Raw genomic sequence first — 22,398 nt, 5'->3', positions numbered from 1 at the left:
AATCCCTGGGTTGGGGAAATCCCCTGGAGGAGGGCATGGCAACCCACTCTAGTGTTCTTGGCCTTGAGAATCCCCATGGACAGAGGAGCCTGGCAGGCTGCAGTCCATGGGATTGCAAAGAGTCGGACACAGCCAAGTGACAGAGCACCACACACCTCTGGCTTTGGTCTTCCCCACTGGTCATGTTCATGTCCCTTCCTGCCCAGAGTCTAGTATCAGTGATGAAGTCCAGTAAACTGACTGTTTTCCAAAGGGGATAGATATTACCTCTGCCCGCAAGAGACATAAAGGGAGAAATCAATTCTTATCTTACTGAATCCATTGAGTTACTTCATATTGGTGAACACTAGTATTCTTAGTCAGCTGGACTGAAAACTGGATGCATATCTGAGATGGCATACAACCTACCTGACTTTTCTCCCCTCCTTCTTGAAATACTTGACTATGCATTTTGTACCTTCTTTATGGATCGTATTAGAAATGGATTCCATAGCTGAATGAGGGAATAGACCTTGGGACCTGTTACATTATCTTTCATTTTGAAAAGCTGACAGGCTTGTTAGAGTTAAGTAGTTTGTAAAATGTTTAAGAATTCAAAATAGGGGAAATAACCTTTGGTGCTTTTTGCTCTTAGTCAGAAATTCATCTGAGAAGAGCATAATCTTTAAGCCAGAGTGACCTACAGGTCATCTCACTAATAAATGGTAGATCCAGAATTATAATTTGGACAGTCTGACATTAGACCCTATTCTTTATCACTAAACTGTGTTTCCTCTTAGCTTCTCTGTTCCAGTGGTATCTGGTCTGCTCATAGAAATAACATGGTTATAGCATGTTTCTTTGATTTTTTTTCGTTAACTTTTTTTAATAACTTAGTTCTTTGATTTTTTTCCCCTTAACTTTTTATCATGGGCAATTTCAAACCTATACAAGCAGAATAGTACTCAGAAATTCCCCACGTGTTCATCACCCAGCTTCAGTAGTTATAAACATTCTGCCATGCACATAACAAAGTATTTATAGTCAATAAATTGAATTCTTGGATGGTTGCCCTAATGAACCAGTCTTGTTATGATTGGTTCACTTAGTCATGAGATGGTATTCCAGTTCTAAAGTCTGATACATCAGAGCCCTGAAGGTAGAATTATCATAACACACTTCTTATGCTTGTCTAGTCTAGTTTCTTAATATGCTAAATAGCACAGCTTCTTAGTGAGGTTAGGGGGAATATAATTTTCTGACTCTTCAGTGGTCACTGAAGGAAAATCTTTATCTTTTAAAAATTTTGTTTCTCAAGTTTTCATTTTGAACCAAGATTAGTTTTTCATTTTTCAAATTGCTTTTTTGCCTTTCAGCTTCAGCTTTGAAGTTGTTTTTAACTTGCATTCTTCATCTTTTCTTACATGTAAGCCTGTTCTTGATTTCATTTTAGTAAAATTTCCAGACTTCCTCATGAGGCTTTGGCATGTTAGAGACTAATCTGGAAAGAAACTTAACGAGACTGATTCACATTACATCTGGACTTCTGCTTCGTAAAAACCAAAAGCATGGCCTTCAATTGCCTCACCATATGATTTTGGGAACAGAATGTTCAAAGCTAGGCACAAATTTCATCATATCCTTCACATAATGTTATATGGTAGAACCAAGAGAGACAGTTACTACCTTCTTGATTATAGATCCTGGACAGCAATTTGTCTCCTTGTGGTTTCACATTTCTCTATCAATAACATGGATAACAACCGTTTTCCTTATGATGTCCATTAGTTTATATGTAGCCATCTAACTGTACACTGTTACATAACTCTAAAGAGTTCAATGAATAGTCTGTTTCTATCAGAGGTACTCAGGACATATAGTTCATAGCATCTTGCTTGCTTCATAAGAATTCAACATTTGCTAATGCATTTGTCCTGTCCCCCCTAACCCCCACCCCTACCCCGCTGCTCATGGCATCAGTTAGAGTAACTAAGGGTATGAACATGGATAATTGCACCCATGTTTTATGGGAATCAGTGAAAACATGCTGAGAGGTTGTGACTTACCCAGTGTTGGTGATAGAATTGGGACTGAGATTTCTTTTTTTTTTTTTTTTTTTTTTGGGGGACTGAGATTTCTTAATTTGACACAGGCAGCTTCCCTAAGAATGTATATTACCTACAAAAGATAACCAGTTATTTGCAGGTAAGTTTGAGATTTGGTTTGGATTTCTAGCACAAATGTAAATTGTAGACATTATTGAACTGAACTTGCCAAAATAAGAAAATTATATGAGCCAAAAGCAGAGGCTTCTGATCTTGTAAAAGAGCAACATACACATTTGTTTCATCACCTCGGGGTTTTCGTGTCTCTCCAGGATTTCATGTCTCTCTCTGACACCATCAAATTCAGGTATCGGAGTTCTCTCGGAGGGACTCCTCCTCATCCATCTTCATTAACCACTGAGCCTGGCTGACACAAGCCAAAAAAATAGTGAATGTGAGTGGAGGCTTGTGCTCTCAGGTGGACGGTTGCTTCCTTATCCAAGCATGTGACTAGGGCAGGGCTGTGCCTGCATGCTAAGTTGCTTCAGTCGTCTCTGACTCTTTGCGACCCTGTGGACCGTAAGCCTGGCGGGCTCCTCTGTGATGCAATTCTCCAGGCAAGAATACTGGAGTAGATTGTCATGCCCTCCTCCAGGGCATCTTCCCACCCCTTATGTCTCCTGCATTGGCAGGCAGGGTCTTTACCACTAGCGCCACCTGCCTGCCATTTGTGAGAGAAGCCTCTTCCTAGCCTACAGGCTGAAATCGACTTCAGGGAGAAATCCTTGCACGTTTAATGTAGATTGGTGTATATTTCCTTTGTCCTGTAGAGAGGATTTGTCATTTTCTCAGGTGGTCTCCAAAGTATGTTTGCATTGCTTTGAGAAGGATAGAGGTTAGACACAGAACCCGGCACCAGATGCCTGGGAACACATCCTGGCTGTTCCACCTGTTGGCTGTGTAGCCTTGGTCATGGTGTTTAACCTTTATAAGCCTTAGTCTTCTGATCTGTAAAATGGGAATAGTAATTGTACCTACCTCATAGGGTGTTTGTGAGAACTATGCTGGGCATATAAGAAATGCCCGGAAACATTAGCCATCGTTGGTGCCGTTGCCAGTGTTCTCTGTAGACAAGAGAGCAGCAGAGCAGGGACGTAAGATCTGCCCCCTCTGGGAGAGGGCTGTCTCACTTGCCCAGCATTCTCACATCGGGTCTCTTAAGAATTCAGGACCCTTGGTGACCGTTGGACTACATCTCCAGTTTACTGGGTGGACGACTCGTCATGTGGGCTTAGTCTTTCATGAGAGAAAGCAGCGGAGGTGAGGACACCTCGTGCCAAGGAAACCCATTAGCAACAGTGTCAGCTCACATTTATCACCGGGATGCAGGGAGCCGCGCACAGACCGCGGTGCGAACGTCTCTGACCCTCAGAGGAGTTCGTGCGTCTCCACCTGGGACCTGGAAGGGGGTTTGAAGAGGGCTGTGATGTGACCGAGGTGGCAGTCATGGTGCGCTCCTCAGACTGTAAGATACGGGATAAGCAGACCAAGAAAAGCCAGAGAAGGCGTGATTTCTCCCAGAAGGCAGACGACAGCAGAAGAGGAGGAGCTGGGGAGAGCCCCCTCAGTGGGGAGACAATAGAAAGACATTGAAGCTGCGGTTACTGAAGTCACAGGACTAGGTGAGAAGTCACGAGACTAGGTGACGTCAGGGAAAACTTGCCGGGAAATAGTGCTGCAGTGGGGCAGCCAGAACTAAGCGGGGGGGGCTTTGGGATTGGGCCCTAGAGCAGGTTTGGGACCCTTGAGGTGGAGGGAGGGTAGACGCTCACTGTGCTGTTAGCACCACGCCAGGAACACAGTGTGCTTGCTTCCTCCACATGCTAGGAATGGGGAGGAGAATGAAGGCACAGTAACACAGGGGATAAAGTACAGGAGAGACGATGTGTGCTTGGAACTGGGGAGGCTCCTTACCGATCCTTCAGAGGTGAGCAGACGTTTGGGAAAGATGCTTGGGTTGTGGGTGTTTTGGGAAGGGATGTGGGAGGCCAGCCAAGGAGAAGGGGGCTGAGAAGCATCGCTCTTGACCTGTAGAGTGCTTCAGGCAGGTCCGAGGCGTGGGGCCAAGAAATAACGTGGCCTGTCATCCATGGAGCTTTTGAGGAAAGAGCAAAAAGCTGGCTTTGCCTGAAACAAATAGGAGTAGTAATGTTTGGGGTCAGAGAGAAGTCATTAAGTTTTAGTAGGAAAACAGACCCTTGGATGACACCTGAATTTGTGTTTTCTCCTCCTGTCCAACATTGGAGATGCTGGCAGGATTTTGTGTGATCTCAGACTGTGACTGTGAGCCTAGATAGTGCTCACAGTCCAGGGAAACAAAACAGTCAGACTGGCTAATGCATTGCCCTCTCTCCTCAGCCCAGAAGTGGACAGGCTTCTTCTGGGCTCCTTAGGAGCGGGCACTTCCTCAGGAAGTGTGCACTTCTGCAGACTGAACTTTGTTGTGGTTTGATGCTTTTTTTAAAAAAATGCAACCCACAAACCAAAACAACCCTCTTTCCCAAACACATTTCCACCACTGTGCCTTCTTACCAGGGAGATGGAATCTTCCGTAGCCTTTGTTTCTGAACGAGGCCACAGGAAATACCCAGCTGCAAGAGTAGCCCTTCCCTTCTCAGCAAAAGTTTCAGGATCCTGAATGTACGTGCACCACAGAGCCAGACTTTGGTGTTTGGCCTGGAGGAAAAAGAGGCCTCTCCTCAGATCCCTGTCCAGGTATCTGTCTCAAGCAGTAGGTTTTCTTTCCAAAACGTCCAGTCCATCCTGTTCTCCAGCCTTCTAAGCAAATGCACTTAAAACACATGACATCTCTTTGATTTAAAGAGACAAAATGCCTCAAACAAACCCAGCAAAACCTGGGCGCCTGACCATCAGTGTGGGGTGTGTGGGCAGATGGAATTGGTTCCAGACAGCGCCTGGATTAGAAACTAGAATACATGGTATCTGTTGGCCAGAGGATACCTACCTGCCACTCTCTATGCCACTGAGTACTCTTTTGGAGGAAGCTGAGCCCCATGGAAAAGACTGAATTTGAAGTTAAAACCTGGATTTGAGTATGGGCTTTACTTACCAGCTGTGACTTCAAACAACTCATACCAACCCCGCCTACCTCCTAGTGTCACTGTGAGGATTAAAATTGAAATAAGAATAGATAGTGGATGTAAAATTGCACTTTGAAGTGTAAGTTCCCTACGGAGCTACCTGTGTGTTTTTGTTTCATTTTGCTTACTAGGGTATAATTCTTTTACTAAATAATAAAATTATACTGTTCCAAAATCAAAATACAAAGAAATATATAAAGAGGAGTCTTGTTTCCATCTCTGTCGCTCTGTATTCCTTCCACCTCCTGCGTTTTTCAGGTGCTCATTCTCTTCATTTCTGATGACTTTCCAGTGTGTTTTAGTGCACCGAAGGTAGCGTATCTTATCTCCCCGCTCTGCATCTGCTTCTCACTTCACTTAGCGTGTCTCAGAGGCCTGTCAGTACGTTTCCACATCAGTACAGTTTTATTATCTTGCATTGTCTGGATGTACCGTAGTTTACTTAACCAGTTCCCTTACTGATGGGGCTTGGGTTGTGTCCAGGCTTTTGCTATTACAAACAGTATTGCACTGAGTTTATCGTACAGTGCTCAGAACAGTGCCTGACAATAGAAAGAGCTGAATGTTGTTGTTACTTAGTTGCTGTCATATCAGACTTTCGGACCCCATGGACTGTTGCTCACCAGGCTTCTCTATCCAGAGAGATTTCCCCGGCAAGAACGCTGGAGTGGGTTGCCATTTTCTTCTCCAAGGGATCTCCCTGACGCAGGGATTGAATGTGCAGCCCCTGCATTGGCAGAGATGTTCTGCGCCACTGAGCCACCAGGGAAGCCCAAGTTGAATAAGTATTAGCTTTTGTTGCACATAATTACATGCATATTGTGTGCATGCAGGTACTGTGTGTCTGTAGGATGAAATTCCAGAAACGGCGTTGCTTAGTGAAGAGGGCAAAGGCACTTAGATTTTTCCCATTCCATAGTTGTGTCATTTTGTATATTTGTAGCATACTCCATACAAATGTAAGGCATGCTTTACACAGTGGGTAACTAACAGAAGTGGTTGACAGATTGTTACTACTTAATTACCTATGAAATTGCGTGTGTTCATAGCTGTGTCTAGGCCTTAATGAGTGGTTTTCATTGAGACTGTGTTTCTTACGTTTTCTTACCACTTACCCTACTTTGCTTTCAATTTTTTTTTTTTCAATATAATAGCAGGGAAATGTTTATCAGTTCAGTCCAGTCACTCAGTTGTGTCCGACTCTTCATGACCTCAAGGACTGCAGCATGCCAGGCTTCTCTATCACCAACTCCTGGAGCTTGCTCAAACTCATGTCCATCGAGTCAGTGATGCCATCCAACCGTCTCATCCTCTGTTGTCCCCTTCTCCTCCTGCCTTCAATCTTTCCCAGCTTTGGGGTCTTTTCTAAGGAGTCAGTTCTTCGCATTAGGTGGCCAAAGTATTGGTGGCGAAACTGGTTAAACTATGGTACATCCAGACAATGCAAGATAATGAAACTACTGATGTGGAAACATCAAACAAAAATGTTTATAAACATAACAAAAAAAAACTTAGAAGCCATAAAGGAAAAGATTGATAAATTTGACTTCATAAAAAAAAAATTTAGTATACTAGAAAACATCATCAACTAAATTAGAAGGCAAATTACATAATAGGAAAAATGTTTGCAATCATTATATTAATATAGAGAGCCCTATTACTGATCACTGTGAAAATGGCAAATATACCAGTTAAAATTCGGCAGAGGTCCCAAACAGACTCTTTACGAAAGAAAACTGAATAGCAAGCATCCACAGACAAAAGTTCAGATTGGACCCAAAAAGAAAGTTGTAATTATATATACCCATTATTGATAAGGACACAAAGAAATTAAGTAGATGATTAAGGATGTACACAGAGGTTTAATTACAAAATTGTTTATAGCAGTGTTGTTTCTAAGCATGAAAAAATAATTCAGATTCCAACAGTAGGGAATTAAACACATTTTGGTTTTACTCATAAATTCAGTACTTAAAAATTATAGTGTAGATAGTTTTTTTATTAATATGAAAAGAGCAATATTGGAAAACAGCATATGTGATACTCTGTGGTATAAGAACATTATGCTATCTCATTTTTATTAAACGTATAGCGTCTACACATATAAGTTTTTATCAGAGGATGTACATGGGATTTTCCAGGCAAGAGTGCTGAAGTGGATTGCTGTTTCCTTCTCCAGGACATAAAAATCTAACTAGGGCCTAAACTGAGCTTCCCAGGTGGCGCTAGTGGTAAAGAACCTGCCTGCCAGTGCAGGAGATATAAGAGATGCAGGTTCGATCCCTGGGTTGGGAAGATTTCCTGGACAAGGGCATGGCAACCCACTCCAGTATTCTTGCCTGGAGAATCCCATGGATAGAGGAGCCTGGTGGGCTAGCTGTAGTCCACCAGAGTCAGACAGAGTCAGACACAGCTGAAACAACTTAGCATGCACTCACGCACAGGGTCTAACCCAGGATGGCGGGATTGTAGGCAGTTTTAAAATGTGTATTTGTCTTCTTTTCATCCACCTCTTCCTTCTGCTCCTCTTCCTTCATTTTATCATCTTCCTCCCTCTGTCCTTACGAGATTTTTTATAAGGAGCATTAATTATTTGGATTATCTTTAAGGAGTCAAAAGCAATATAATATTTCAGAATTTTGAAGGGAAAATCACCTACTCCGGGATATAAAGTTATCATTGTTTTTCATGTTTTGTCCCCCTGTGTATTTGGAATTTTAACATCATTATAAAGGATACACTATTTTTATATAGTTTTATCACTTAAACATTTTTCCATGTTACTGCATAGTCTTTGCAACTTCATTTTAAATGACTGATTAATATTTTGTGGAGTGATTTCTCACTATTTATTAGGAAGTTTGAAATATGAGGCAAGTGTCAGTGAGGCTTTCCTTCCCTTTCTGGGAGCCTTTCTTCAGCCCTGAGTTATCAGCATCAAGTGAAAGATTGGCAGTGACTTAATGAGGCCTCGGTCGTCTGGCTTCCTTAGGTTCAGGCTGCCAGACAGATTCATCACAGCAGAACAGTAACTTGATTTTGTCATACCTTTTTTAAAAATAGCAACAACAACAAAAATTGAACCACAAGTAGTTTTGTTAGTGAGGTGAACTATTTCATAGTACAAAGCAAAACATTTCTCATTTATAAATAATAATATACTTATCACCTTAATTTATGTCTGAAAGGTTTAAAACTTAGATCTTTAGTAGGATTTCAGAAAACTGATTTTTTAGGGTAAAGTTTTTCTTTCCCTTAAATGAACCCATTGGAATCCCTTTGTTTCTGAGTGCATTAGGCCTAACCTGTCTAGAGCTATATCTGCAGATTGCTGTTTCTCCCTTTACAGACCCATGCTGCTCTTTCTCTTAACAGATATGGAAATGTTGCCAGTGTCTTTGAGGGACTGTTCACTTATTTTATTTCTTCCTCTTCCTTTCTTTATTTTATTTCTTGCGTGTAAGCAAGACATTTAATGTTTAAACAAAATTTAATTTCACCTTAGTCCCTAAAGCTGACTTTCTTTATCTACTTGTCCATTTGTTTCCCTGAATGCAATGCCAGGATCCTTGGGGCAGATTTTTGTTTTCCTTTTTTGTTTGTTTCTTTGGTCTTTGGGGAACGCCAGTTTCCAGTGGCCAAGGTACATGAGGGCTAGAAGCTGCATCTTTCCTCAGATCAAGATAGCCACTCTAATCCTGCCCGAGTGGGCACCTCGCTGCTCCTCTCCACAGCACTCACTCGGGTTTCAGACACACTGATCCTAATCTCCTCAGTCAAACTCCAGGACACGCAGTATCAACAGTTACAGCAGCCACAAGGTCATTATCTACCTAGGGTGCAATTACTTGGCAGCCACCTAGACTGGGAGGTTTTGTGGGCCCCCAGAGAACTCATATCCTGAAGAGAGAGACTAATCAAGGCAGGTCCTCTTGGCGGGGACCCTGAAAGGGTGGATTACAATCGATAGGAGTTTTAATTTGTGAGGACTTAATCTTATCTCCTGCTTTTGGAACAAGATAGCGTAGATGTACTTATTGTCCATTTTCTCCAGGCATTTTTTGAAGACTCATTTGATTGTGTGATGATAGTATTGTTGAAAGGACACAGAACTTTATTACATGAATCTGCCTCCATCCTTCACCTGCCTCTCTGCCTGCCCCAAGCCCCTCTCAGGATTCATTCAGCGAGCATTAGGGTGAGGGGAAGGATGCCTCCTGTCTCAGATGGTGTGGCACTTAGTAGCCTGGTCTCCTGCCCACTGAAAACTCCTCATGGGCAAGGCAGATGCTGAAACTTTTTTTCAGGAAGCATTTACTTAGGATGCAGCAAGAAATGGTACTGGCTGGCCCTTCAACTGACCAAGCTTTGGCTGCTGAAACTCAGTGGCAGTGACGTGGGTGATGTGAGAGGCCAGGGACTTGGGAATGTTTGTGTGTGTGCTTCCTGGTGTCTCCTGTTGAGAACGGAGCCCTGGATCATGAGGGGGTCGTCGTGATCTGACTTGGCATGAGTGCTGGCGGCCTTTCCTTGGCTTTTTCTGGAGAGGGCAAACGCGCAGGGCCACGAGTCGGGAGATGCGCTGCCTGAGGGCAAACGCGCAAAGCCACGTCAGGGTGCGCTGCCTGAGGGTAAACGCGCAGGGCCACGTCGGGAGATGCGCTGCCTGAGGGCAAACGCGCAAGGCCACGTCAGGATGCGCTGCCTGAGGGCAAACGCACAGGGCCACGTCAGGATGCGCTACCTGAGGGCGAAGGCGCAGGGCCAAGTCAGGATGCGCTGCCTGAGGGCAAAGGCGCAGGGCCACGTCAGGATGCGCTGCCTGAGGGCAAAGGCGCAGGGCCACGTCAGGATGCGCTTCCTGAGGGCAAACGCGCAGGGCCACGTCAGGATGCGCTGCCTGAGGGCAAAGGCGCAGGGCCACGTCAGGATGCGCTGCCTGAGGGCAAACGCGCAGGGCCACGTCAGGATGCGCTGCCTGAGGGCAAACGCGCAGGGCCACGTCAGGAGATGCGCTGCGTGAGGGCAAACACGCAGGGCCACGTCAGGATGCGCTTCCTGAGGGCAAAGGCGCAGGGCCACGTCAGGATGCGCTGCCTGAGGGCAAAGGCGCAGGGCCACGTCAGGATGCGCTGCCTGAGGGCAAACGCACAGGGCCACGTCAGGATGCACTTCCTGAGGGCAAACGCACAGGGCCACGTCAGGATGCACTGCCTGAGGGCAAACGCACAGGGCCACGTCAGGATGCGCTTCCTGAGGGCAAAGGTGCAGGGCCACGTCAGGATGCGCTGCCTTGACTCCTGCCAGGGAGGGGCAGAGCGCGGCAGAGACGAGCTCCCCGAAGCAGTCCTGTTCTCAAGTTAAATGATGTCCTCTGTCGTACCATTTCGTTTATAAAAGTTGACTTACCGTCCCATTGCCTTTTAATTATTTAAATCAGCCTTGCTTTTAGAGCAGCAGTTCTCAGAGTGGGCCCTGAGGACCCCTGCCAGGTCCCTGGGACCCTCCTAGGACATCTACAAGGTCTTCCTTCCTCTGACAGCATATCTGCATGAGGCCAGATTTGCTGCTTCTGCTTCATCCAAAAGAACAGTTGCAGCAGACTGCACACAGAAGCAGATATAAGAATTCAGCTGTCTTCTGCATCACAAAGTAATGCCACTTTCCTTACTAGAATTTATTTTGTATTGGAGGATATAATTATTTTTTCCTAAGTGAATCAGTATTTTTAGCTTTCTATTTTAATTTTTAATGTGGTTAACATCATTAAGTATAACCCGTATCAACAACTTTTTAGAGTCCTCGGTAGTTTTAAGTTCACAGTCATGAGCCTGGGGCCAAGAAGTTTGAGAACCAATGTACTAGAGGACCTCCTGAGGAACACCTACCTCTTCTCCCTCTCTCGGTCCTCTCTAGTGGAAAGTGATATAGCACAGACCTAGATTTGCACACTTGCAGAGAAAAAATGGCTCAAGTATCTAGTATATAGCAGGTGCCAGCTATGGTAAGACGATGATGAAGATCGCTAGTTACTGTGAGTGCTCAGCGTGTAGGAGGTAACCTGTGCAGTTACACACTTTTGTCCTCTGCTTTCTCCATGGCCCATCCTTATTTTAAATACACACACTTTCATCTCCTGCCTTAATTTCACTCTTTATATTAGCAATGCCTCAGGTGAAATGTTTTCCCATTTCAGTTTGGTAGTGGTATGATTCTGAAGAGGAATTTATGTTGTCCTAGTGGAGCCTTTGGGCTTCCCAGGTGGTGCTGGTCGTAAAGAACCCACCTCCCAGTGCTAGGAGACTTAAGAGACACAGGTTTGATCCTTGGATCAGGAAGATCCTCTGGAGGAGGAAATGGCAACCCACTTCAGTATTTTTGCCCAGAGAATCCCATGAATAGAGAAGCCTGGTGGGCTACAGTCCATAGGGTCACAAAGAGTCAGACATGATTAAAGCAGTTGAGCCTGCCACCGCTAGTGGAGCCTGGGATAGTCTCCCTGATGGGAAGAGGCAGGTGTCTTGTCACCAGATGCCTGAGGACACCACACTTTTTCTCAGATAAGCCTCAGTCTGGGGTGTTAGTACTGCTGTGCCCCTGTTCATTCCTGCCACTGGAGAGATCCATAAATCCCAGGGCCTCAGCAAGGAATATAGGTCAGGCGACTCTCTCTTCTTCACCACAGATTTCCTCCTAAGAAAACACAGACTCACACAGTATCATCTGCAAATAAGTGGCTCCCTGGGTATGAAGACCAGGCCCCGTCAGGATTCCCCTGATGGCTAAGCTGATTGTTGGGTAGAAATTTATGGTAGAGAAGAATGAGAGAAAACAGCCAGTGATGCTGAGAAGGTGGGATGGGTATGCTTGCTCTTCTGATCCTAGAGATTAACCCCCGACATATGGCTGTGTGAACAAGAAACATTTCCACCTACCTTCAGGGTCACTGACTCACCCTCAGTGAGGCAGCCTGAGCAGTGGAATCGCACAGGATCTTCGGTCCAAGGCCCAGCTCTGAACTTCCCCCATGTAACCTGGGCTCATCACTTAGTTACTCTGAGCCCCAGTTTTTCTCACTGGTAAAAACATTGCTCTGCTGTCCTGTCTACTTTGTAGATTGCTAATAAGACTCCATCAGGGGGCTTCCCTGGTGGCCCATTGGTTAGGAATCTGCCTGCCAGTGCAGGGGACAGGAATTCAATCCCTGGTCCGAGAAGACCCCACACGCTACAAAGCAGCTGGGCCTATGAGCCACAACTGCTGAGCCTGAGTGCTAGAGCCCAAGGACCACAATTGCTGAAGTCCACGCACCTAAAGCCCGTGCTCCAGAACAAGAGAGGCCATCTCAACCACAACAAACAGTAGCCGTGCTTGCCGCAACTAGAGAAAGCCTGTGTGCAACAACAAAGACCCAGTGCAGCCAAAAATAGATAAACAAAAATTTTAAAAATAAGCAGATGAAATGAAATTACAGATGGGAAAGCTGAAAAACATGTACAAATGATAGCTTTGTAAAAGATTTTATCATAATGCCAGTAAGGTTTTTGCTCTTTGCCCCTTGCCCTCTGGATTCATGAGGCTCCTGTTCTCTTCTCCAGGTTACCTGTGCATGACGGATGAGTGGTTCTCTGAGTACGTCTACGAAGTGGTGGTGGACAAGAAGCATGTCCCTGAAGAGGTGCTAGCTGTACTAGAGCAGGAACCCATTGTCCTGCCAGCCTGGGACCCCATGGGTGCTTTGGCCAAGTGATGTTGCCTCCAGCTTTTCCTTTTCCCGTGGGACCTGAAGTAGCTGCAAAGGACAGATCCAGGGACTGAAGCCAAAGTGACATAGGTGACTGTGTGTTCCCACGGGACACAGTCAGACTCTTGGATTGCTACTCCAGGAACCTCTTTGGGAAAGTGTGCTTTATGCTGAAACAAAATATTCTTAAAAAAAGGGAAAGATCAGGTCACACTATCTACTCTCCTCATCTCCAGCAGCTCAGGATCTCTTAGCGTTTTAATCAGATGTAATTGTTTGTCTTAAGTCTGTCACACCGGTTTGGCTCTGTGTCTGTGTTGATAAGGCAGGAGAGGATGAGCAGTTGAGGTGTGTGGAGAGAACGTGGTCCTAGTGCCCCTTGTTCCTAGAGTAGCGTGGGGGGAGGGTGCCCTAATAGTTGAGCTCTCAAAACTGCATGCTGCCTGGCAGTATCACTGTTCTTCTGAGGTGGCAGTCACTGAATTCAGTGTTTGTCAAGGTAATTCTGTGTGCCTCGAATAGCCCAGGAATGGGAGGTTGATCAAAACTGACATGATTCCTTCCAGCTGTTCTGAACTGTGGAGAACACGGCTCTACTTGAGTCATGGTTAAGTAGAGGGTCAGGGAAAGTGGGTGAGAGAACAACCAAAACCTTATCATGATCTGAATTATAATCATTAGAGGGAGCTCTGGCCAAATGGTTCAACTTCTGCCTCTGGAATTGGGAGTTGGGTGGGCACAAAAAAGGGATATCATCTATTCTTTCTGACAACTAGATGGTGCTGAGAAGCTTTTGAATAAAACACTTTGCTAAATGAGAGTATGTTGGCTTATTTGACCTAAGAAGTGTGTGCTTATTTGGCTATAAAGGAAAGTAGCCAGGTGGCTCATGTTCTTGAAAGTGAAGAGACAGCAAGATGGTTCAGAGCGTCTCCACCTTGGCTTCTCTGTGGGATGTGTGATCCTTCCCAGCCTGTACGGATCCTTGCTGGCTTCTGCAGAGGGCTTCTAGGCACCATGTTTAGAAGAGCTGGTGCCTCTGCTGCTTAACCATCATTTCTCCAAGCAACAGGGTCACTGCAAGAGTGGGAAGTAAGGCCCGGCTGGGTCCAGCCTTAGAGTGGGCTGAAGAGTGTGTATTTTACTAAGACTGGCCTCTCACTGAAAGCAAAGAAATACAGCATCCTAATCAACATTTCTGTTGGTGCCTGAGTCCTCTGCCTTTCAGGCTTTGAAAGAATCTTCTTAGTTCTAGCATGGAATATTGTTTGTCACAGGACTTTCCAAGATAACATTAAGTTAGGCTCAGGTGTTAATCAGTGTTTACAATATTCTAGTAATCCTGTTCCAAGCAGGATAAATCCATTTCCAGACACATCATGGTGAAACCTCAGAACAAATCTTAAAGGTATCCAGGAAGAAACAACACAGATTGCCTCCAAAGAAAAGACAATGAAATTGACTGCTGACTTCTCATCAGCAACTATGTATGTCCAAAGACGGTGAAAAGTGCCTTCAAAGGACAATTAGAAATTAACCATGAACCTAGAATTCTATACTGACCAAAACTGTCTTTGAAGAACAGAGGTGAAATAAAAGACTATTTCAAAAATTGTTTCCCAAGCAGAACAACAGTGATCTCTTAATACAGAAGTTCTGAAATTCAACAAAGGAATGTAGAATTGAAGAAAGTGATAAACGTGCACCATCTGAACAGGAAGTGACTATGGGTAGTCTCATACAGTTCCAGAGAAGATAAAACCAAAATACATAAAAATAGGTAACCAGGGAGATGATTAGAATAAGCATACATACTCTCAAGTCCTTAATGTCATTCAGGAAGAGGATCAGTACATTGATTAACTTTAGGCTTTGCTATGTTTATTATATGTGCTAGAAGTTTCCAGATTACTAAAATAAAACAGGATGTACTTTCCCATCAAGAATATATATATATATATATATATATATATATATAAACAAGATAGTGGAGAGAAAGAAAACACAGGGCAGGTACTGTGTCCAAAATAAGATAGAAACTTAAATGTGTCAATAATTTCAATGTCCATAAAAGGCTTAAATGTTTCAGAAAAAAGCAAATTGTCAAATGGAATTTTTTTTTTAACAGATGGATTTTCTTTTTAGTTTCCTTTGTTGTTGTTGTTTATCCATTCTAAATGTAATGGTTTGCATCAACTAACCCAGAGCTCTCAGTCCGCCCCTTTCCTTTCTGCTCTTCCCCTTGGCAGCCGCAAGTCTGTTCTCTTAGGTCTGTGAGTCTGTTTCTGTTGTGTACTAGGTTCATTTGCGCCATGTTCCACATATAAATGATACCGTGCAGTAGTTTTCTCTTTCTGACTTCACTTCATGTGATCTCTCATGGCACCCGTGTTGCTGCAGATGGCACTGTGTCATTCATTTTTATGGCTGAGTAGTATTTTACTGTTCTGTTGGAGTTGGCGATGGACAGGGAAGCCTGGTGTACAGCAGTCCATGGGGTCGCAGGAAGTCGGACACGACTAAGCAGCTGAATTGAACTGAGTACTCTGCTGTATAAATGTACCACATCTTCTTTGTCCATTCATCTGTCAGTGGACACTTCGGTTGTATCTTTTTGAATTATTGTTTTGTCTGGTTATGTGCCCAGGAATGGGATTGCTGGATCATATGGCAACTCTTTAGTGTTTCTGAGGAAACTCCATACTGTTTTCCATAGTGGCTGCTCCAATTTACATTCCCACCAACAGTGTGAGAGGGAGGGCTTTCCTTTTCTCCACACCCTCTACAGCATTTGTTACTTGTAGACTTTAATGATGGCCATTCTGACTGGTGTGAAGTGATAGCTCATTGTAGTTTTGATTTGCATTTTTCTAATGATTAATGATGTTGAGAATCTTTTCATATGCCTATTGGCTATCTGTATATAGAGAAATGTCTATATAGGTCATCTGCCCATTTTTCAGCTGGGTTGATTGTTTCTTGTTGTTGAGTTGTATGAGCTGTTTGTATATTTTGGAGATTAAGTTCTTGCCAGTTGCATCATTTTGCAAATATTTTCTCCCATTCTTTAGGTTGTCTTTTTTTTCTTTTTTCATTTACGGTTTCCTTTGCTGTGCAAAAGCTTGTAAGTTTGATTAGGTTCCATTTGTTTATTTTTGGTTTTATTGCTATTGCCTTGGGAGACTGTTTCCACTGTTTCCCCATCTATTTCCCATGAAGTGATGGGACCGGATGCCAGTGTCAGATTTTATTTTGGGGGGCTCCAAAATCACTGCAGATGGTGATTGCAGCCATGAAATTAAAAGACGCTTACTCCTTGGAAGAAAAGTTATGACCAACCTAGATAGTATATTCAAAAGCAGAGACATTACTTTGCCGACTAAGGTCCATCTAGTCAAGGCTATGGTTTTTCCTGTGGTCACATATGGATGTGAGAGTTGGACTGTGAAGAAGGCTGAGTGCCGAAGAATTGATGTGTTTGAACTGTGGTGTTGGGGAAGACTCTTGAGAGTCCCTTGGACTGCAAGGAGATCCAACCAGTACATTCTGAAGGAGATCAACCCTGGGATTTCTTTGGAAGGAATGATGCTAAAGCTGAAACTCCAGTACTTTGGCTACCTCATGCGAAGAGTTGACTCATTGGAAAAGACTGATGCTGGGAGGGATTGGGGGCAGGAGGAGAAGGGGGCGACTGAGGATGAGATGGTTGGATGGCATCACGGACTCGGTGGACATGAGTCTGAGTGAACTCCGGGAGATAGTGGTGGACAGGGAGGCCTGGCGTGCTGCGATTCATGGGGTCGCAAAGAGTTGGACATGACTGAGCGACTGAACTGAACTGGGAGACTGACTTAAGAAAACATTGATATGATTTATGTCAGAGAATGTGTTGCTTATGCTGTCTTCGAGTTTTATGATGTCATGTCTTATGTTTAAGTCTTTAAGCCATTTTGAGTTTATTTTTGTGCATGGTGTGAGGGTGTATTCTGAATTCATTGATTTACATGCAGCTCTCCAACTTTCCCAGCACCATTTGCTAAACAGACTGTCTCTTTTGCATTTATATTACAAGTGGCTCTTTTAAAAAAAAGAAAAGCAAATTAACATGTTGGGTAAGACTGATCCCCCCCAAAAGTACAGACGCACACAAAAGAAGTTGAGAGGAGGCTACCATTATACTGCAGGTAGAAAAATATAAGATACCCTTAATGTTGTCAGAAGTGATAATGAAGGGACCTGTTTGGAAGACATATATCCCCAAACCCCGGGAAGAAGGGAGAGAAGAAACAAACTGAAAAGCAGAGTGAGACATTGAAAGATTTAGCAGAACTGAAAAAGTTGAATCCTGATTCAGCAGTGGAGACAGCTAGTGATAAGCAAACCAGTTTACACTGTGTAACCCTCTCCCCTGACCCCCCCAACCCCCAAAGCTCAGATATGCTAGCATCAGAGGGTTACTCTGGGTTACTGAAAGCTAGATTGCCTCCCTGCCTTGGGTAGCTAGGTGCTTGCCCCTCCCGCTCTCAGCAGGCGCCAATTCAAGATTTCTTCTCCATAGAGAAAACTAGTTTATGGCCTGGAGGTCAGAAACTGAGCTGAAGATGAAAGTACCCTATGTGGGCATTTGCATTTTGAATATCCTCAGCCATACTGGGCTCCTAGAGCCCTAGTGTGCAGAGATTGCAAGTGTTCTCCGGGGAACTGCGATTAGGTTAAGAAGAAAGACATAAAGAGCTATTCTGTGGCATAAAGGATTATTTTATGAGACTGCCATAACCCTAACAAAAAAAGAAAAAAGTACATGCAAATCTCCTCCATAAAGAGATGCAAAATTCCTAACCAAATATTACTAACCGAATCCAAATATATAAAAGATAATCTCCATAACCAAATATTGAATAGAAGCTATTTTCCAAATAAAATTAGGATCCTGTGGAGAGAAACATAAAGGATGGTGGGTATGTCTTCTCTACCGAAGATGAAATGGGCCAGAGTTTTAGCCAGCCGTCTGAACTGGGAGAACTTGCTAACATTTGGGTGACTGGTGAACTGGGAACTGAGAAGGTGTGAATTGTCTTCCTGTCGCTCTTCCAATGATACTCTTACCTCTGGAAGGTCCTTGCCAGCTCCAGGAACCCTCTTGAGATATGTAGAGTCATGCTGACCCTACACATCCAAGAAGCCAGGACCTGATAATGAGACATCATTCCTCCAGGATGTGGCTGTGGATCCATCAGCGTGCTCCAGCTTGTTGTCAAAGAGCCACTGAATTCTCATTTGCTGTTGGCAGCGCCAGGGCACTTGAATGTTCATTCCCACTTCTTTGATTGTGTGGCCTGGGTGGAACTTGTTGCTGACTGGCCACAGTCACTGATGAGGCTAGATTTTTCTTTCCTGGTAAGTAGTATCAGATGGGCATCCCCATAGTTGGGACTGCTTGTTCAGAACCATTGCTGCTTTTCATGAAGATGAGCCTACTTCCTTGGGGTCTGTGACACAATTTGATTGAAAACTAGGAATCAATTGGCCAGAGTTGTTCTTGTTTCCTTTTCAAAATTCAAACCCTTTACTGCTAAGTTACTTCAGTCATGTCCAACTCTGTGCGACCCCATAGACGGCAGCCCACCAGGCTCCCCCATCCCTGGGATTCTCCAGGCAAGAACACTGGAGTGGACTGCCATTTCCTTCTCCAATGTATGAAAGTGAAAAGTGAAAGTGAAGTTGCTCAGTCGTGTCTGACTCTTGGCGACCCCATGGACTGCAGCCTACCAGGCTCCCTCATCCCTGGGATTCTTCAGGCAAGAACACTGGAGTGGGTTGCCATTTCCTTCTCCAGTGCATGAAAGTGAAAGTGAAGTCGCTTAGACGTGTCCGACTCTTAGTGACCCCATGGACTGCAGCCTACCAGGCTGCTCCGTCCATGGGATTTTCCAGGCAAGAGTACTGGAGTGGGGTGCCATTGCCTTCTCCACAAACCCTTTACACATGACAACAAAGGGAAAGGAAGAGAGAGGGGGAGTGTCCTATTCATAGCAGCCACAGGTATTTGCAAACAGGACTGAGTGAAGGTAGGAAGCCCTTCTGCCCTTTTGTCTTCCTTGGTACAGTTTGAATACTACCTGCTTTTTCTCTCTTGATTACTCTTTGAGAAAAGCTATCTAGCAGCTCCTCTTAAAGTGGATGGGGTGGGCTCTGGAACCATCTCTCAGCCTATCCTAAGTCAATGTTTTGTTTTATTTTTTAAAATTATCTGCTTTGCAGAAGAATGGAGTGGCTGAGACAGGGCGGGTAGATGGTGGAAAGTATCAGAATGTGCTTGACTTAAATTGCAGCCCACTTGCCTCTCACCCGAGAGGGCCCCTAGAGGTCATCTTGTCTAGACTTCTCCAAGATGGATAAGGAATCCTTGAAGTTCTTCATGGACACATTCAGTGACAGGCGCACAGCCTCCTCCCTTGAGGCCCCTGCCCGCCTCTCCAGACCCAACTTCCTCCCTTCCATTCTTGTTCACCCTGCATCAGACAGTCACACCCCACTCCCACTTTGTCCTTCAAATGCACCAAGCGCATTCCCGCCTCCTAGCTGTTCCCTCATCCTAAAACTGTTCCCTCAGCCTAAAGGCTGACTTCTTATGATTCAGGTCACGGCTCAAACATCAAGGCCGTCACCTCAACTGAGTAGCCAGCTGCCCCCACCTCACCACCTCCACCACCTCTACCCTTGCCTCTATACGATAACTGGGATCGATTGCCTTCACTTCTATCACTTTCTAAAATTCTTGTTTGTTTCTATGTTTATGTGTCGATTCTTCCTGTCAGTTCCCCAAGGGCAGCAGCTTTGTCTTACCACTGTATTCACAAGCCTGGCTCATGGTAAATATGGTTGACTGACTGATGGGAAATGCCCTATATTCTGACAGCTGTATTCAATTAAAAGTTTATGTATACATCCGAAGTGGGCTTTGCACTAACTTGCTCAGGAGGGACGAGTAGAATGAGAACAAAGCCCCTGTGGATCTTCGTACGTCAGTGCTTAACAGGAAGGTCTAGATTTCAGGGTGACTGGCTTTAGGGGAGTAGAAGGGGGAGGTAGACCCCTCCAAGGTTTTCTTCACTTTTCTCACTACCTGCACCTTTCTGGCTTCAAATCAGCCCGGCAGGGATTCCCAGTGGCTCAGTGATAAAGAATCCACCTGCCATTGCAAGAGACACGGGTTCAATCCCTGGTCCAGGAAGATCCCACGTGTCTCAAAGCAACTAAGCCCCTGCGCCACGCCTACTGAGCCTGTGCTCTAGAGCCAGGGAGCCTCGACTGCTGAAGCCCATGTTCCCTAGAGCCTGTGCTCTGCACGAAAAGAGCCACTGTGATGAAAAGCCCGTGCATCTCAACTCGAGTCACCCCCACTCACCACAACGAGAGAAAAGCCTGCGCACAGCAGCCAAGACCCCACACAACCAAAGTAAATAAAAATATTTTTAAAAGAAAAAGTCAGCCCAGGAGAGGGAGAATCCCAGCACCTTGGGACTCAGGCAGGGGGGCTGGCTGAGCCCCTTGGAGCCATGTAGGGCAGGGACCAGTCACTGACCCTCTCTGAGTCTCAGTCTCCACGCCATCTTTATTGAAAAGCTTTTTGAAATGTATTAAATATAGGAAAGGTCACAGCTCAAAAAGGAGAAAAAACTAAAATCTATTTTTAATAACACAAAATACAGCCAAAGGGTTGAAAAATGCATATTACCCATGTGGTAGGAAAAGAACAAAAAAGGAGGCAGACAATATCTGTACGTGGGAGACACATGCTCAATAGATGGGAGCTATTGGTAATAACAGTTCTCACAGAGCTTCTCCAATGTGTCCATCATCGAGCAAGGCCCTCGGGGGGTTAAAGCAATTCCCTGCCCTTCAGAAGTTTATCGTGTAGTTCGCAAAATAAGATGTGTATACATGAGCCCGTGGCAAAAGCAGATGACTTGCTATGAGTGAAGTTTTCCAGTAAATGTCATCATAGTTAGGAAAGGGCTCGAAGTTGGAGAAGGAAAAGAAAAACTGACCCATTTTAATCTAACTTCTAACCACAGTGACCACAGACATCAAGGATGAGGGTGATCAGTTTTCCAAGAAGAGACTGAGGGGGAAAACCTCCCTCTATGCAGAGGCCCCAGTTATCTTGAAGTTCCTGGAGGGGAAGAAGAGCTAAAGAGAGGGGAGTGTTCTGTCGTCTTGAGCAGACCGAGAAAGCTGGGAGTGGGAGGGAGGGGAGGAGCGTGACTTCAGGGGCTAGAAGCAGAGAACGTGGGTTCTAAAAATAATTCTGTCCCTCTTGCTCAGACCCTGAGCAAAGCCCTGGATGTCACCTCCTGGCTCACAGCATCCTTATTAGTAAGTTAGAGAGAAAATATTTGCCTCCTTCCTAAGGGAACAAAAAAACCCTACAGTGGTACTGAGTAATTCAGCCCCATTTGGGAAGGAAACAGTTTGCACTGCAAGAGAGGGAGCTGCACTGAAAATCCTCTAGGCTTCTCCCCTGCTTTGCCATAGCTTGGGGCCCCTTTCTCCTCTCTTTTTCTTTCTTTTTAAAAGATATTTTATTGTTCTCATTGTTATTTTGTTCATTTTTATTTTTTGGCCGTGCAGTGCACCATAGGGGATCTTAGTTCCCCAACCAGGAATTGAATCTGTGCCCCTTGCACTGGAAGCGCAGTCTTAACCACTGGACCACCAGGGAAGTCCTTTCCTCTTTTTTTTTTTTTTCTTTAACTTTTACAAATTTTTTAAAATGAAGCTTTTCTGGAAAAGTTGTAGAAAAATATCACCAACATGACAAACATTTAAGTAGTATGAACGGTAATACAGTGAAAAAGCAGGGTTCCCTCCTGCTCTTCGTGTCCTTTCCCTCCAAAGCACTTGGGATTCCCAGTTTCTTCTACATGCTTACAGAGATTTCAATACACAGAGAAAACCGCCTCACTCCTTTCACTGCTGGGCAATTCTCCAGTGTCAGATATTCCATGATTTACTCACCAGTCCCAAAAGTGCTGCTTCTTACACACTTCAAGTCGGCTAAGAGTAGAGGGCATCTCCCTAGCTGTCCATTGCCAACACTTGTTTGTGGGGCGTGCTGTGTGCTGACGCAGGGATGGGTGTGAAGACCTGGAGAGAGGCAGAGCCCCTTCCCTTGGGAACTCAGAGCCCAGTGGAGGAGGTGGGCATTTAGGAAAGATCTGAGGGTTCTCACGGGTCTATGTAGCTGGGCTGGGGGTATCCTGGTACTTGTGCTTCTGGCTTCAACGTCTCTGCTAAGATGGAAGGTAAACACAGCTGCCTTCCAGACCATGGCACCAGCAAAAGTGTTTATAGTCAGGGGAGGGAATCCCTCAGGAAGGAAGTAAAACCAGAAACCTTGACCCAAAGATATCATAGAGCATACGGTAGTCACGACACCTATCAAATCTGGGGAAACAGGGTCTTG

General features: G+C 44.8%; 1 protein-coding gene across 1 annotated transcript in view; it reads left to right on the top strand.

The window, feature by feature from the left end:
* BLMH (bleomycin hydrolase) overlaps positions 1-13,747 on the top strand; it is a 42,504-nt gene extending 28,757 nt beyond the window's left edge. Inside the window, exon 12 of the mRNA XM_069603013.1 lies at positions 12,784-13,747. Coding sequence (XP_069459114.1) covers positions 12,784-12,935 — 152 coding nt within the window. The 3' untranslated portion in view covers positions 12,936-13,747. The remainder of the gene's footprint in view (positions 1-12,783) is intronic.
* The last annotated feature ends 8,651 nt before the right edge of the window (positions 13,748-22,398 follow it).

Source organism: Ovis canadensis, chromosome 11, assembly GCF_042477335.2.
Source record: "Ovis canadensis isolate MfBH-ARS-UI-01 breed Bighorn chromosome 11, ARS-UI_OviCan_v2, whole genome shotgun sequence".
In the NCBI taxonomy this organism is placed as follows: domain Eukaryota; kingdom Metazoa; phylum Chordata; class Mammalia; order Artiodactyla; family Bovidae; genus Ovis; species Ovis canadensis.
This window is presented reverse-complemented; position numbering and strand designations above follow the sequence as displayed.